The following is an 18288-nucleotide window of genomic DNA, read 5'->3' as shown; positions in this document are numbered from 1 at the left end:
AAACTTTTTAAAAAGTAGTTTATATTTTTTGTTATTCTGAATTTGACCAGCATTAATAAATATGAGCAGTTGCTAATAAAAGGACAGAAACAGAAGACTACATATAAAGCTGTGAATTTCTATTAGATATAGCTTATTTTTAAGAACATATAATAAATTCAACACTTTAATTTCAAAGCTGTCCTGCCTGTCTGTGTCTCCTGAATTTCCTTCAGTTCTCTTCTGTACCTTTAAACAAATTCTTCAATGACCCTCACAGAGTCCTTGTAAAGAAGGAGCTTTAACTCACCTTGTTTTACTAATTTATTTATTTTTAGGAGACTAGCAATTTCATGAGTGGGAACTCCAGGTATGGAAACGCCCTCATACACACAGGCCTACAAAGCCTCTGGGACTTGTAGCCTTAGTTGTCTGGGATACTAGGATGTTAAAGTGACTTGCCCAGGGGCTATTCAGCTAGTATGTGTCAGAGGTGAGATTTAACATCAATATCTCTCAAAGAACCATACAAATATATATTTTTTGTCTCAAACCCTTTCCACAAAGGCTGTTTGGGCTGGCTTGTAGCCCAGCCATGATTCCCAGCTGTAGATACAGGTGCTTTGCATCTTTTTATTCAGGGTATAGCTAATAAGAGGAGTCTTTGTAAAGAGTAACAAAAACATAGATAATAGTCCTACAGAAGGGCACGTAGCATAAACTTAAATATGTAATATAAGTGAGACCAAAAGTTCTAGACCAAAGCCCTAGCTTTTCAGATGAGGAAACTGAGGGAAATGAAACAGCTGCAAAAGTTAAGGACAATTCAGGTGTCCTGATTCCTGGGCACAGCACTCTTTTCTGAGGCAGTGGGCTCCCTTACCCTAACAGCAGGAAAGTCTGGGAGGGCAGTCATTGACCATTTCCATTGGATCAAAGATTTCAAGCTGGAAGGGACCTTAGAGGTCATCTAGTCCAACACACTCATTTTACAGATGTGAAAAGTAAGGGCCAAGAGAATGAAGTGACTTTTCCTGAGGTCACAGAGACAATGAGAAAGGTAGGATTTGAACCCAGGTCTTCTGGCTCCAAGTCCAGGGCTTTTCCACTATCCCATGCTGCCTTGATGATAATAACTACCCATCAACCTTTGCTCCCATGAAAAGACAGGCCCCCAAAGTGAAGAATATGAAAAATGTCTTCTCTTCTAAGCTACAGGGATGTCGCTGTGATCCAGTGCCTTTTACCTGTATAGCACACATTTAGTTAGCCCTTTGGGGTGAGCGCTTATTTGTCCAGAGATCTCAGGCGGCAAACTCTATCTGTGTAATCAAGTTAGAGCTATGCAGTCTGTTTGCTCAGTTTAACGTGGTCCTTTTTAAGAAGGACCAGGTAACTCAATTGACATAAAAATTTGCTTGGTCCTTTGTGGTTATTCTGAGCTTCCTAGTCATCACATTTTTATAGATATCCCTGGTTTTACCTTTTCTCCTTTTATCTTGATCTCCACATTTTTTTCTCCTACTCCTCTTCTCTCTCCCTTGTGTTCTCTGCCCTATTCCTCCTCATTTCTTCCAAACCTTTTTTTAAAAAGTTTTTCTTCCTTTTTTTTCCTGGTCACTGGGGAAGGTTTGGAAGGTTGGCCTGAGGAGAAGCAGAAATCTGGCAATGCTGAAAATATTGGTCAAGGAAGAAGAATCAGGATAATGGCTCTGAGACCCTACACTAAGTCTGGCATCCTTTCTTCCCTCTCTGGAGGCTTTGGTCAAAGCCACCATGTGGGCCAGCAGCAAGTTCTATCTGTAATAAGTAGGTGACAGGATTTCGTCCAGGTGGCTTTCATTATCTTTGGAATTTTAATTTTTTTTTTAGTTTCTAATTCTTGATTTCACAACTGCCCTTAATACTAATCACAAAACTCTGCTTTTGCTTTAAAGAACGGGTGTGGGTTCACTGTTATCTGGGGAAGATTTCTAATACCAGGTTGAATATGTGGTCATTTTCTCCTGTCTCTGTGTGGGATTAGCAATGCTGAGAGAAAAGCTTCTTTGACAGAGTTATAAAGATGGGTTGAACTTAGGTTATTCTGTTTATCAGGACTCCAATTTTTACCCATTCTGGCATCCACAGTATGAGCTATGAAAAGAATTATAACAGCTCATACCTACAGTGACTATCTTTAATCATTAAGAACTTTGCCCTATGCAAATTGTATTTGATGCTGACTGCTAGAGGTTGCCAGGTGGTGCAGTGGGTAGAACGCTAGGCTTGGAATCAGGAAGACTCATCTTCATAAGTTCAAAATCAGCCTCAGACATTTAATAGCTGGGTGACCCTGGGCAGGTCACTTAACTCTGTTTTTACCTCAGTTTTCTCATCTATAAAATGAACTGAAGAAAGAAATGGCAAACCGCTCCAGTATCATTGCCAGCAGAACCACACATGGGGTGACAGAATTGGATACAACTAAAGAACAACAAAAACCTGTGTGATCTTAGACATGTTATTTAACCTCCAGGAAGAATTTTCACATGTGCTGAAAAAAATCTCAGAGGACATCTAGTTAAATGGGGGAGAGGCAAATTAGATGGCCCCTGAGATCCTTTTCAGCCCTAGGTCTATAATGTTATAACGATTTTTCACTACAATTCCATAAGATAAGCAGCAGAATTGGTATTTTTCCATTTTTTAGGTGGAAAAACAGGCAAAGAGATTAAATTACTTGCTCAGAGTCACTCAGATAATAAGCATTCAGAGCAAGACTTGAACCCAAGTCTTCTAGACCCCAAATATAGCTTTCCCCCTCATTACGCCAATGTCTTTTTTTTTGAATGATAGAAATTGGTAGATTCTTTGGGGGTGATATCACAGAAAAGAAAAAATCTCCACGTTCAATCCAGCTCCAAATCTTTTATGCTAGCCTTTAAATTGGAAGCAAATGCCTAATAATATTATATGAACAATATACTCTTAGTCTTGCACTACTGGAATGCTTGAAATGGGCATTTACCCTTTGGCAAAGTCCAGCCACCTTTCACAACAAATTGAGAGGAATCCCCCGATCTTTTCCTAAGCTCACTCACAGCTCACACTTAACTCAATCTTTCCCTTGTGTCTTCCCTAAGAGCCCTGAAACCATGACTTATAGGAAGAAGAAGCAATTTCCTCCTTGCTCAGACCCATAATCTCCTGGACCCCATCCAGTTGCTGAAACAGTTAAGCCCCCATTCTAAGTGCAAGGGTTGCAGAGGCCCACAGCCTGCTAAGAATTCTAAATGCTTTTTCCTTATGTTTCAAATGGTCCTGGGTCTATTCTGTGAATGACTCATGCACTGAAGACTGTTAGTTATGGTTAGAGTTTGTTTTTCTTTCTCCAATGTTCATCCTGACCAACTGCTTAACATTTTAAATGACCTAAAAAAAAAAAAAAGCCCAACCCTTTCCTCTCCCTTCCATATTGGTCTCCTGTCATATCAGGAGGGAACCATCAAAGGGATGTGTTTAGGCTAGATCTCTCCAGGCAAAGTAAAGTAGTGAATTGAGGATATTATTATGTCTGGGTAGTACAGCAAAACCCCTGTTTTTTCTTAAAGCAACCAAGTTTACCCCACAGGCTGACCCAGGGAGGTTGGCCTGGAATAATTGGATGCTCTGCTCTCTGATTCACTCTCAGGGGCCTCACTTCATGATTGGTGAGGAGATGTCAGAATAGAAAGCTCAGTGTACAAAAAGTAATTTCCTTGCTATAGCAGAGTGGGGCAAGTATTCAGTGGGTGATTGGCAGCTGCAGCAACTTCATCTGGGAAGGTCCCTAGAATGAACCGAGATACCACAGAACTTTTCTTCCCCACCCCAACCCCCAAAGTCCATCAGGCCTACTAAAGCTATCATAAGGAACATCTAAGGTATTTGTGTGGGGGCTCTCACACAACAGGAAAACACCAGAAAATATCTCAAGAATGCTTTTGCAAATTATTTAGCATTGCCTAAACTAGCTATAGGCAGCTAGGTGGCTCAGTGGATAGAGTACTGGGCCCGGAGTCAGAAAGATTTGAGTTCAAATATAGCCTCAGACACTTACTAGCTATGTGACCCTGGGCTGGTCCCTTAACCTCTGTTTGCCTAATCCACTGGAGAAGGAAATGGCACACCATTCCACTATCTCTGCCAAGAAAACCCTATGGACCATGTTGATCCACAAGGTCATGTAGAATCAGACATAACTAAACAAGACCCTTTTTAGGGTAGCGAGGTGGCACAGTTGATAGAATGCCAAGTAAAAAAGATCTGAATTCAAATCTGGCCTCAGACACTCTCTAGTTGTGTGACCCTGGACAGTCACTTAACCCTGTTTGCCTCAGTTTCTTTATCTGTAAAATGAGTTGGAGAAGGAAATGACAAACCACTCCAATGTCTTTGCCAAGAAAACTCCAAACGGGGTCATGAACAATAACAACAGAAAAAAAACAAACCTAGTTTTCTCTTATCTGTTTGCTGACCTTTACCTGGCTTGATCTGCTTGTTGGCGGAACTGTCCCTCCACCCCATACGTGTACATGAGATTTTCTTCCCACTTGAGTGTTTAGTAAATTTCAGGAAAAAAAATGTAAATCCTTTCTTTTGGAGGAGATGCCCTTTCAAAGGAAATCCCGTTTCTTGTTTTAAATGCTGAGATCTCAATTTCTTTGTTCTTTTCAACTACAGTTTCCTCCCTGAGTGTCCAGTAATGACTGACAGAAGGAAAAGGAAGAAGAGATAGGGGTGCTTTTTGTTCAAGGGGATTTAGCCACCCCTTTAGAGGAAGTTGAACTTTTGTCTCCAGGGCAACTGAAAAAGTTTCAATTCATTATTCTTAGGGTGATGAACTTAGACCCGGTGATGGTGGCATCAAAGCTTCTACAGGAGAAAATCCCCCATGCTTCTTCTCATCTATCCAGTTTCTACAACAGGGTGACGGTGATACCTTAGTCAGACTTTGCATCTCCCCCACGACCCATTAGAAAGCTCTGCTCACAGCAGCTACTTAAGTATCCCTTGAATTTAAACACACATTAAAAGGAGTAAAGCTCTTTTTCTAGCCTGAGTCCAGAAACCCAATTTACACGGCTGATTGACGCTAGCTGTGTGACCTTGGGTAAATCCCTTCACCTTTCTAGCTACAATATCTTCATCTGTAGAATGAGAGGGTTCTCTAGAAAGGAAAGAGATAAAGCAGTGTGGGAAAAATGGAGAATTCCAATTTGAGTTTTTAGAAGAGTTGCTTGCTGGCCTATACTGGGATGGACCTTTAATATTTAGTACTGCAGCCATTAGAGGTCCTATTCAATGTATAGTTTGAGATTCACTTTTTGTTTTAAAAAAAATCTTTTTTTTTTAAAGATTCCCATAGAACTTTCATAACACTTTGTACCTCTCTTGTAAATTTATCACCATCTATTTTGTACTGTCTTTGCCTTAGATCTCCTATAGATTGTAAACTCCCTCAAGGCAAAGACTATCACTTATCTTTTTTTTTTTTTTTTGCCTCTCATGGGTGGGGGAAAGGAAAGAGGACATTTATTAAGCACTTACTATGTGTTAGGTATTGTGCTAAGCACTTAAATATTATTTCATCTGATCCTCACAACAAACCGGGGGTGGGGGGCAGGGATAGGTGCTATTCTTGGACCTATTGCAGAATTGAAGAAACTGAGGCAGATTGAAGTTAAGTGATGCCCAAAGCCACAAAGCTACCCAGTATCTGCGACTAGATTTGAATTCAGGCCTTCCTGACTTCAGGCCCTGTACTTTCTTTTGCATGCTTCTTTCCCCTTTTTGGCTGTATGCTCCTTGAGGGCAGGGACCATCTTTTGCCTCTTTTTGTATCTCCAGCACAGTGCCTGGTACATAGTAGATGCTTAATAAATGTTTGCTGATAATTACTGTGCCACCTAGCTGCCTCTTTGGATCCTAACATTATACTTTATATATAAATACTTTCATAAATGGTTATTGAATGACTGAATGAACAGAAGGTGTTTCATATTATCTTCATTCTGGATCTTGGGTTAAGCAGGCTTCACTCTTCCAAGAAAACCATTGTCATAATCCCACTGTTTGACCATAATTTTAAAATATGCAGCCATTACTAGTGAACTTTAAAAAAGGTTTGTGTGAACAAAAATCTGAGCGAACAATACAGTTAAAGAGAGTAGCCATTTCCTTTATAAAAAGCTTCTTGCAAATAGCTTCTCGGGGATATTTAAGACATAAGTGAATTTATTTAAAGATCTGTTTAAACAAACTTTTAAAGAACCTATAAAGTGGGGAAGAACAATACACATTGATTAAACACTAACTATGGGCAAGGTACTGTGCTTTCATCTACTAATAAAACAAGAAACATTGGTATTTTTCCCATTCCATTCACTGGAATGGTTCAGATATTTTAGATATGGTGATTGTAACACTTTGAGCTTCTTGAGAGAGAAGTAGCTTGTTCTGTGGTTTTCTATCCATGTGAATCTATATGTTTTCCCCCTTTCTTTGTATTTGCAGCTCCTAGTACAGTGCCTAGCATACTGTAAATGCTTAATAAACGTTCGTCGATTTAGCTCAGGCTATCACAAAACAACCATGGAACGTGCCTTCTATGAAAGCCTGAGAAATTTACGTAAGAGGTGGAGAGAAACAAGTTTCAGTGGCCTGGAAATTGGCCTAATTTAGACCCTATTAATGACTTATTTGTTTAATCAGGGCTAGAATTAGAAAAAAAATGGCCTCTTTATATATAAAAGTATGCTTAGTATCTAATGTAATAAACGTAATTTGATGATGAATTACAGAATGTGTTAAAACATTGTGAACTCAATGCTAAATCAAAGACGGACATTTGTGAAGATGTGAAATATGTCAATAAATATTATTATTTTGCTTTAAAAAATATGAACCTAAGACTCAGTCTCAAGCTAGGTTGGTCACAAGAAGTAGGGTGGGACAATGGGAAAGAACTCTGGATTCAGAGGAAGAGGACATGAGTTCAGGTTCAAAACCTGCTCTTTGTACTTCATGCCATTCTTTTGTAGCCTCAGTTTCATCATCTTTAAAATAAAGGGACTGGACTTGATGACCCCCCCCCCCCGCCCCGATCCCTTAAATCTTTAAATCTATGAGAATATTATAATCCATTTTCCTCCATATTGTGAAAACAAGATTATCTCCCACTCAGAGCTGATCCATACACACAACTGTTTATGAAAGATTAAAGAAAACTCAATGGACAGGAGGTGCAGGGTTTGTTAAATTCCATCAGGGTCTGCCATCTGGTATTCCTATAGTCTCTGGCATATACATAGGTTTGTATGTTGGTCACAAATGTCCAAAGGTTAAGTTTATGGGTTGGTTTCACAGTATGATCAACATAGGTGAGAAAAGAGGTGTTTATGTCTTTTGGAGTCTCTGTGACTCTAGGAGATAAAGCTACCAGTGACCAGCTTCAATTCAGGCCTAGGCTGATTCATTGGTTGCTCCTTGCCTGAGTTCTCTCTTTCTCCCTTTTGTACTCCCACCAGGCAGTTTCAGATCTGTGAACGCTACTATGTGCTTCCCAGTGGGAACTGGGGTACGCAACATCTGTGGCTCCTTCCTTACCAATAGATATTTGCAATGAGTTTAATTTCTTGTACTTTAAGGTAATATTGGCTCATACAGCTCAGTTTTCTTTTGATCCTAGGTAGCTTTACCCAGTGTAAAACTTGGCTGTAATAGTAGCTAACTCTCTCTGACCAGAAGGACTTTGGATGTACTCTCGACTTCTTTCCTGGAGGAGATTTACTGTTTGTCTGCCTAATTCCTATTTTAGCGTTTGGAGTCCTGAGGCTGGCCTGTCCATTTCCTTAGCAGCACCTTGGCTTATTAGGTATTGGCTTTAATTAGCAACCCAAAGAAGTCCAAACCATGATTAAATATAACATCCCTCTATTCTAGGAAATAATCATAGAATTTCAGAGACAGAAAACCTTAGGGATAATCTATTCCAGTAGTCTCTAATTTGTACTGCATTCTATTTTATATTTTTATTACTCATCATTTTTGTACCATTACTATGTGATCTTTGTTTCTTTTCACTGATTGCATAGTAATCTGGGAAAAAAAGGATGAAATTTGGTGAGTTACAAGAAGCAGGAGGGTTGACTACTTAAAATCTTGAGATTATTTGTGTAACCCCCTTGTTCTATAGATGTGGAATGTGAGGCTCAGAGAACCTCAAATACCTACTAATTGTTCTGCATTCAGTCTCTCCCTTCTTTACTCTATTCTCCTTATAGTTGTATCATCTCCCTGATGTCACGGTCCTCTTCAAGAACAAAGGACAAACCACAACCTGTGAGTAGTCCGAGCTGCCTTCAATTGGGAAACTCAGCTCCTCCTCTCCTCTTCTCTCCTCTCTTCTTTTCTCCCCTTACCTGAGGGTGTTCTGCCCAAAGGAAGGTTAGTTTTGATGTTCAAAAGTTACCTAGTTAACTTGGGGTTTGCTGGCTAGATTTCTTTCTCAAAGACCAAACCTTAAACCCAATTCACTCAGGATCTCCTGGATTGGACCACAATAGGTCCCTGCCCAAATACCACTTAATGGTTATTTTTGGGCCCTGGAGGCTCAGCGTAAATGTAAATAGTAATTGTTTCTCTTTTAGCCAGCAACCCTGAGGGTCTTCCTCTCCCAGTTTTTTTTTATTAAAGGGGCCATCCTTTGATTCACTTCTTAAAAAGGGCTATTCACTGAATGGTCGTCACTCACTTCAAGTGAGAACTTGAAAAGACTTTAGCGTAAAAGGGCCAAGGTCTCCCACTTCATCCTGGGTCATCTCCAGTCATCCTGATCAATATCTTGCCACTGGACCCAGATGGCTCCAGAGGAGAAAATGAGGCTGGTGACCTTGCACAGCCCTCCCTCACTGAAATCAAAATCAATTGCAAGTCATGTCATCATCTCCCTGATGTCATGGTCCTCTTCATGAACGAAGGACAAACCATACAACATAGTTGCCAAACTGATATTCCTAAAATGCAGGTCTGAACATACCTTTGATCTGTTCAGGAAGCCTCAGTGGGTCCCCATTGCCTTTAGGATTAAGTATAATCTCCTATGTTTGGCACTTTAAAGCTCTTGAAAAATTTAGCTCAGTCTATCTCTCAGGTTGTTATATATTATGTTATCTCATGTACTCTCTGCTCCAGCCAAAATGGAGCATCCTATGAATGATATACCATCCTACGAATTTATACCATCTCCCAAGTCTTTGCACAGGCTATCCTTATTCCCAGAATGCTCTTCTTCCTCAGCTCTGCCTCTTGGAAGACTTAGCACCCTTCAAGGCTCAACTCAAGTACCACCTTCTTCAAGAAGTCTTTCTTGAATCCTGCAATTATCTCCCCCGATCAATGGATATTTAGCTTGTACCGATTTTGTAGTTCCTTATTTGTGAACATAGGAGCTGGAAGGAACTTTAGAGGCCATCTAGTTTGTTCTCCTCTCCCTATTTTACAGATGACAAAACTGAAGCCTAGAGAGGCTGGTTAACTGGCTTGCCCTAAGGTACATAGGTAGTCAGGGACAGAAGCTAGGATTTGACCAGAGGATCTTTGACTCTGAAAGCAGCCATTTTTCCACTGGAGTAGGTAATAAACTCATTTAGGGTAGAGATTATCTCACTTTTGTATTCATATTTCCACTGCCTACAAGAGTGCCTGGCACATAGTGAGGTGGACATTTAATAAATTTTTATTGATTGGTTGAAAGAAGGAAAGGGACATACTCAAGGCAGCTCAACTAGTTAAGTGGTTGCACCAGAAATAGAACCCAGGTCTTCTGACATGTACCCTAGCGTTCACTTCCCTAAAGTATGGTGGAACACTTTGTAACTGCAACCCTTCCTTCCTTCCTATGAAAGACTTTATATAACCCCTTGGCAAAGAGCATTAGAACTGCAAATGACCTCGATAATTTGAAGAAAATAGCATCACAGACTCAGACTCTCAGGCTCCACTCCTACTAGACTCTAAGTTACTTACTGGTATAGTAGTTATTTGCTTTGAGAGTAGATATTTGTTTATATAGTGCCATGCCATAGTGCACAGGGATGGCAGTTCACCTAAGAAAGGGGAGAGGAACTTTGCAAATATAAGATGAAGAAGGGGAGTGGGTTTGTGCAAGTGTAGGAGAAAAAATGGAAACTGGAAGATTATATTCAAGAGATGAAAAAGTGAAGCGGAGGTGTTATTGAAATGACGTGACCAGAAGTCCTTCATTAGATGGGGCCATTCCAGAATTTGATTTCCTGTCCTGGCTGGAAAAAACATCTCCCAGAAAGTCCTGCATTGACATTTTTTCTTAACCCATGGCCCTTACTTACTTCATCCCCGCTTTCTCTTTTTCTTCATTCAGTCTTCCATTCTTCCTCTTCTTATTCCTATTCTTCTTCTTCCTCCTTTTGGGACCTAGTGAGTTTAGTTTGCTTGGTCCCCTTTATGAAACTCTATGTTATTATGGAAAGTGTGGGTGCTTTCATCAGGGCTATGACTGCAGCCAGAGTGGAGATTGTCCTTCCTGGAAAGCCTTCTGAGGGGCACACCCTGCTGGGCAGCCTCCTTCACAATCCTTCCACTCCCTCCCCTGCTCTGTCCCAGCTGCTTTGGCTGGGCTGAGATCTGGACACTGTGTGTTGAAGAAAAAGCCACGCTGGGATGAGTAAACAGAATTACAACATGTAGGAGCCAGGAGGCAGTCCTCCTCCCACCCTGATTTTTCAGCATTCGTTGGCTTTTTATTAGAGCATGGAATTGATTTGTAAGACTTGAGACTTTTGAGAAAAGAAAAGCTTATAAAGGGTCCAGAGAGAGTTACAAGATGATGAAGAGGATAGGTCATAGGTCCTGTGAGAAAATATTACGGCAATGGCAGTTGTTTCTTAACATATGATAATGCATCTCCTTTCTCCATGACTTTGTATTGTCTTTTCACTATACGTGGAATGTATTTTCTCCCCGCCTCTACCTCTTAGGATCTTTTGTTCCCTTTAATGCCACCTTGCACATGAAGCCGTCTGTGATTTCCCATCAGCAATTGCCCTGCCTCTCTAAATCGCCTTGCATTTCTTAGTATTTTTTTTGTATATACCTGTATGTGTACATGTTGCATCCTGTATAGAATCCATACTCCTTACAGGTAGGTATGGTATGATTTCAATTTTTGTATCTCCAGCACCTGGCACATAGGAGATATTTAATAAATGCATGTCGATTGATTGATTGTTCAGCATAGAAAAGAGAGAACCATGGGAATAAATTTTCAAGAAGGTGAAGGGAAAGCACTCCCACACAGAGAATTAACAGTTATGTTGCATCAAATCTGAATGATACCATAAGACCTCAAACACATTCTTTGCATGCTACAGTGCCTGAAATTTCCACTAACACAGTTGCTCCTTAGTAGCTCTGATTCCACTAGTTTGTCAATAAGCATTAGTTGAGGGTCTACTACTATGTGCCAGGTATTGTGCCAAGAGTTGGAGATACAAAAAAAGACAAAAGATAGTCCCTTTTCTCAAGGGAGTTCACAGTCTAATATGGGAGACAACAGGTGAACAACTGTATAAACAAGATATGTTGGGATCCATTGAAGGTAGGCAACAGAGGGAAGGCACTAGCATTAAAGGGAACTGGGAGAAGCTAAACTTAAGCCACAGAAGCTAGGAAGTATAGATGAGGAAGGAGAGAATTCCAGGCCCAGGAGACAGCAAGAGAAAATGCCCAGAGTTGGTATCAAGTTCCAAGAAGAGCAAGGAGGCCAGTGTCACTGGATTGCAGAGTTTATGTGTTTTGGGTAAGAAGTATGTGTTGGATGGTGGAACAAGGTGTCAGAAAATTTAAAAGATAGGAAAGGGCTAGGTTATGGAAGGCTTTTGAAGCCATAGAGAGGTTATTATATGTGATCTTGGAGGCATTTGGGAGCCACCTGAGTTGATTAAATAGGAAAATGATATGATTACACTTATGATTTAGGAAGATCAATTTGATAGCTAAGTGAAGGATGGATTGAAGTGGGGAAAGACTTGTGGCAGGGAGACCAACCTGTAGACTATTGCAATAGTGTGGGCATGAGGTGATGAAGGTCTGAAATAGGATGATGGAGGAGAGGAGAGGAGGGGGTGTATATGATATGTGTTATGAAGGTAGAAACGACAAGACTCGACAACTGATTGGATATGGGGAGCAGGGGAAGAGAGATGAGTTGAGGATGACCTCTACACTGTGAGCCCAGGTGACTAGGATAGCAGTACCCTTGATAATAATAAAGAAGTTAGGAAGAGGAGAGGAGAAAAATAATGAGTTCAGTGTGGGACTTAATGAATTTAAGATGTCTATAATATGTCTAGTTCAAAATGTCCAAGGATAGTTGGAGACGTGAGACTGGAGGCTGGGAGAGTGCTTAAGCTGGGCAAGAAAATCTGAGAGCCATCTGCATAGAGATGCTAGCTGAATTCACTTGGAATAGAGAAAGGCCCATGGGTTAACAAAATTGTCAATGCAGGACTTTCTGAGATGTTTTTTCCTGCCAGGACAGGAAATCAAATTCTGGAACAGGCCTGTCTAATGAAGGACTTCTGGTCACATCATTTCAATAGCAACTCCACTTTGCTTATTTACCTCTTGAATATGACCTTCTTCCAGTCCCCATTTTTAATCCTACCCTTGCACAAACCCACTCCTTCTGATGAGATCACCAAACAAACAGTATACAGGGAAAAGAGAAGAGGGGCCAGGACAGAATTCTGGGCTATATCAAAGCCCTGGATGAAGAACCAGCGAAGGATGCAGAGAAGAAATAGGAGAATCAGGAGAGGGTAGGATCACCGAAACCTAGAAAGAAGAGAGTACCAAGGAGAAGAGGGTGACTGATAGTGTCAAAGGCTCCTGAGAGGTTAAGAATGATGAAGATTGAGAAAAGGCTATTGGATTTGGCAACTAAGAAATGATAGGTCACTTTGGAGAAAAAGTTTCAGTTGAATAATAAGGTCAAGAGCCAGACTGCAGAGTGAAGAAAAGACTGAGTGGAAGAGAAATGGAAATGTGTTACTTAAAAAGAGAGGGGGTCAGGACACATTCCTCCATTAACACTTCAGCATGAATTAGTTTTTGGTTTGGCCGACACCTTGAAATGTAATAAATGAAAAGTGGGAAACTGAGAGAAAAGGACACCGGTGAGTTTTGATATGGAAGTGGAGTTTTAAAAGGCCTGGAGCATGAGCCAGGGCCCAGGGAGAACAAGAGTACATAGACCATCATTTTGACGACTGAAGGCTGTCTCCTTAACTTCAGGTTTCCTGGCTAGATTTCTTTCTCAAAAGCCAAGCCTTAAACCTAACTCGCTTTGGAATTCATAGATTGGACAATAGGTCCCTGGCCTCCTAGCACAGAGTGAATGTAAACACTAAATAGTAACTGTTTCTCTTTTGTCCAGAAACCCTGGGGATCTTCCCTTCCTAGTTTGATTTTTTTTTTTGAGTTTTGATTAAAGGGGTCATCCCTTGATTGACTTCTTAAAGAGGCCTATTCACTGACTGGGCATTACCTCACTCAAAGTGAGAACCTGGAAAGACCTTAGCCTGAAAGGGCCAGGGTCTCCCAATGCATCCTGGGCCATCTTCAGTCTTCCTGGTGAATATCAGGCCACTGGACCCAGATGGCTCTGGAGGAGAAAGTGAGGCTGGTGACCTTGCACAGCCCTCCCTCACTCAAATCAAAGTCAACTGTAAGTCATCATTTCCCTGATGTCAAGGTCCTCTTCAAGAATGAAGGACAAACACAGAGGTAGGTATGCTCTGGATAGTGAAAGGAGCTCCAGCTTTGAATTAAGAGCACGTGGATTTGAGTCCCTGCTCTACTATTGGCTACCTTTATGATCATGTCACTAAACATCTCTAGCCTAGACTTACCTCATATGTAAAATAAAAAAAAGGGGGAAAGGATTGGACTAGATGAAGGTCTCTTCCAGCTTTAAATCTATTATTCTACAGACCCTCTAGGCAGCTAGGTGGCACAGTGAATAGAGCACCAGGCCTGGAATTAGGAAGACTTGAGTTCAAATTTAACCTAAGATACATACTAGCTATGTGACCCTGGGCAAGTCACTTCCCCCTGTTTGCCTCAGTTTCCTCATCTGTAAAATGATCTGGAGAAGGAAATGACAAACCACTTCAGGATTTTTGCCAAGAAAATCCCAAATGTGGTCATGAAGAGTCTGAAACAACATGGGTCCTCAAAGCATGAGGACATAGGGTTTCTGAAAATAAGTGTTTTTTACTTCACAATTGTGTCCAGGGTAGGCTCAAGGTTTGGATGGTTGTAAATTACTCTTATTCACAGAATTACGATTTGAGAGAGGGTAGGGACTTCATTTGCCATCTAGTCCAATCGAAACATGAAAGGAAACCTCACAATAAAATATACATCAAGTGGTCATTTAGCCTCTGCTTATAAATCTCCAACAGAAACCCGCCACTAACTCTAGGCAGCCCATTCTCCTCTTGGACAACTAAAATTGTTCTCAAGTTTTCCTGACATTAACTTAAATTGGTCTCTTTGTTACTTCCACCCATTTCTTCCAATTCTCCTCTCTAGGACCAAACAGGGGAAAAAAATCTAATCCATCCTCCACAGGACAGTCTTCAGGTTCCTGGAGATAGCTATCACCTTTCCCCTGTCTTTTCTCTTCTCCAGGCTAACTATGCTCAGTTTCTTCAACAGGTCCTCTTATTTCCTGGCCTCAAGGCTCTTCACCAATTTGGTTCCCCTGCTCTGGGCTCTTTTTAACTTATCTATGTCCTATTTAAACCATACAAAACTGAACTTAATGTTCTGGATTTGTTCTGATGAAAGCTTGGCCCCCTATTCAAACAATCTCATACTGCATTAGTTTTTTTGGTTGCCACATCATACTGCTTATTCATATTGAACTTAATGCAGTACATTAAACCCCTAGATTTTAAAAAATGATTAGCAGCTATCTATCTATGCCTCCCTTACCACATCATACTTATGAAGTTAATTTTTTGCACCCAAATGTAAGACTTTACATTTATCCCTTTTGAATATCATTTTATTAGATTTAGCTCAATACTCTTCTCTGTTAAGGATCCTTCTGGATCCTGACTGTCATCCAATGTGTTAGCTATCTTTCCCAGCTTTATGTGTTTTGCAGATTTGATGAACATACCATCTATGCCCTTATCCAAATCAGGGATGAAATTGTTTTCTCGGCCTCTTTCCCCATCTCTGAAAGCATAGGTTTAGATTAAATATCTCTAAACCTCTTCTGCCTTTAAGATTCTATGATTCCAAGATTACCCCCTAAGCACGAAATGAGAAGAAAGAGAAAAGTCAGGGGATTTAGATAGGACATTAGAGAAAACTTTATAACTGAAAGAACCATGAGATACAGAAATAAATTTCCATGGGAAATCTCTAGAGATTTTGAGAATGAAATGTTTTACCTGCAATTTGTCTTAAAGCTGAATGATGAAAAGATCCATCTTGAGGCCCCATTCAAGCCTTCTAATTCAATTTCAATACTAAGCATTTCATAAAGACCCATTCTAACAACCTGTAATATTGTCTGTATCTGGAAATACGAACATTTAATTACTATCCGTAATAATGACATCTTGTGGCCACCAGTTACTACTACAGCTCATGATTCGAATGTTTATCTCCATTGAATACCAACTTCAAACTCCCTCTTTTCACGAGACTGTACTCATTCTCCCTCTCTCCCCTCCCTCACCCTTTACCCCTCCCCACTCTATGTTGCTTCATTCTATCTGCTTACTTCTCTGAACTCCTGCTTTTTAATATAGAATCATGAGGTCATATTTTAGAACTACTAGTTTCCATAACAGGTCTTATTACTTTTAATCATCTTATAGTTACAGAATTAGAAGGAACTTTAAGAAGTCTTTATTTCCATTATTGTAGGATCATAGATTTAGAGTTTTCAGGTCTCTTAGTGACCATCAAATCCAACCACCTTGTTTTATGGATGAAGAAACTGAGGCATAGATAGGTTAAATGACCTGCCTAGAATGATGTAGTCACTAAGTGTCTGAGGCTGAATATGAACAAAGGTCTTCCTGAGTCCAAGTTCAATGCCCTATCCTCTCTGTCCTGCTTCTTCCCCAGGTAACCCTACCCCTAAAAGATGAGTTGGCTCACTGAACTGATAGTCACTTCTTTTTTCAACTTAAAACACAAATGTGTTACCTTGTTCATGGATAAGAATGGGCATTTGTAATCAGTACTAACAAGTGATATCTACATTGTATTTTATACTTCTAAACATGTTTTCATAAGCAGGATTTTGAGGGGACATTATGGTTTTTTTTCTTTCTCCTCTGTATGCATTACAAGGGCTACCTGACCAAACCTTTCCTTCAGTTTGGGTTACAAACTCCTTATAGATATAATTAAGCTGATCTTGGAACCTGTAAAGCTTCTATTCCCACTTCTTGGTCTCTCTTCCTGTCTGGCCTACCTTGAGGTAATGGGTACTTCTGGCACCTTAAGTGAAAAAAAGAGAAGGGAGTACTGATAAGATATGTAGTCCAGACCAAATGTTGTAGACCAAATATGGGATAGAAAAAGAATGACAGAATGGTTCATCAAATGTGCAAAATACATAAAGATGGGAGAATGATAGTGTCTGCAGTAATGGGTCTATCAGACATTAAGGCCTGGGAAAAATCAGTCTGCCTTCTCCATGGACACAAAATTGCCAACCTGCCATTTTCTTTGTGAGGAGGGAGATAGACTTTTTTTTAACCCCAAGGGCTTAGAAGCAGAACCAAGTTTAACATGGTAAGAATGGTACAGAACCAGTAGCTAGGGCTTGCCATGGCCCTTAATCCATAGCAAGCCCTGTGTTCACATCTTAAATTGTAATGGAAATCTGAGTATATTTACTGCTTCTTTTGATTCCTCAGACCTCTGAATTTGGAATTAGCAAGAACCTAGTTCAAATCCCACACTAGACACTTACTGGCTGTATGACCTTGAACTTATCCAGTTTATGCCTTAGTTTCCTCACCTATAAAATGAGGAGGATGACTTGATGGCTGCTAAGGTCTCTTCAAGCTTTGAAATCTCTAATCTTATGACCATAAGGACAGAAATGGCCTTCTGTAGTGGAAAAAAAAATGCTGGACTAGGAGGTAGAAGACCTAAGACCTAATGATAGCTCCACCACCGAGACATGATCTTTATAATCAGACTCACTGACCTAATCTTCAAGAGCCTCAGTTTCCTCATATGTAACATGGGAATAATACTATCCTCACTGCTTAATGGGTTTTTAAAGGATTAAATTATATAATACACAAATAGTAGTAATAGTTAACATTTACAGAGCACTTATTGTGTGCCAGGCACTGTGGTAAGCCCTTTACAATTATCTGATCCTCACAACAACCCCGGGAGGTAGGTAAGAATTTAACTTGTACAGTGGCAATACAGAGAACAGTAGCAGGAAAAGAAGAGAACCCAGGGCTTCCAGGCTCCTTTAGCAGTGGTTGGGGCTCTGGAACATTACATAAAAGATAGCCAGTATTATTTCTACTGCTTATTATTACAAAACTATCAGTCCTCTACCATATTATGCCAAACCATGATTTCAATGATGTAGACTATTCAAGGCTTGGTGAAGACAAAGAATCAAGGAATGAATGTTAGCCTTTGAATAACCACAGAGTGTTGTATGATTGCTTGCTACCAACACACAATGCATCCTGAAAGCCAACAGCCAAGCTTCCCTAGCCAGGGAGACATAGAAATGGCACTCACAGCATTTCCATTTTCAAGCCATGTGATAGTAGGAACTGGAATGCCTGTTGCAGTACAGCGTAGGGTCACTACGGAGCCAAAGGTGACATTGTGGGATTCGGGAGCCCGCAGAATTCTGGCAAACACTGTTAAGGAGATAGAGAAGCCACATGACTATTCTGAAAGTGCATCTTCAACCAAAGCTCCAAGGAATTAGCTGCATGCTTCTAAAAAATATAATCCCAACATTCACAGGTCACAACAGGAAGGAAGATAACAAAAGAATGAGATGATGACTGTTGAGGAAAGAACAAATACAAACAACCCAGAATTGAGGATGGGGGAAAACAGGAGAAAATAACTCCTATTCCTTGTCCCAGCTGAACTCCTTTTGGCTTCATGGAGATTTCTTCCATGATGTCAGTAGTAATGTTACCTCTAACTGAGCAGTATGACTCA

General features: G+C 40.4%; 1 protein-coding gene across 2 annotated transcripts in view; it reads right to left on the bottom strand.

The window, feature by feature from the left end:
* The window catches only part of MUSK (muscle associated receptor tyrosine kinase), a 208486-nt gene that overhangs the window by 50925 nt on the left and 139273 nt on the right, over window positions 1–18288 (bottom strand). For both annotated transcript variants that reach the window (XM_036739041.1, XM_036739042.1), the window contains one exon: window positions 17851–17975. In XM_036739041.1, coding sequence (XP_036594936.1) covers window positions 17851–17975 — 125 coding nt within the window. The remainder of the gene's footprint in view (window positions 1–17850; window positions 17976–18288) is intronic.

Source organism: Trichosurus vulpecula, chromosome 9 (genome assembly GCF_011100635.1).
Source record: "Trichosurus vulpecula isolate mTriVul1 chromosome 9, mTriVul1.pri, whole genome shotgun sequence".
Classification (NCBI taxonomy): Eukaryota; Metazoa; Chordata; class Mammalia; order Diprotodontia; family Phalangeridae; genus Trichosurus; species Trichosurus vulpecula.
The sequence above is the reverse complement of the archived record's forward strand: the minus strand, read 5'-3'. Positions and strand labels throughout refer to the sequence as shown.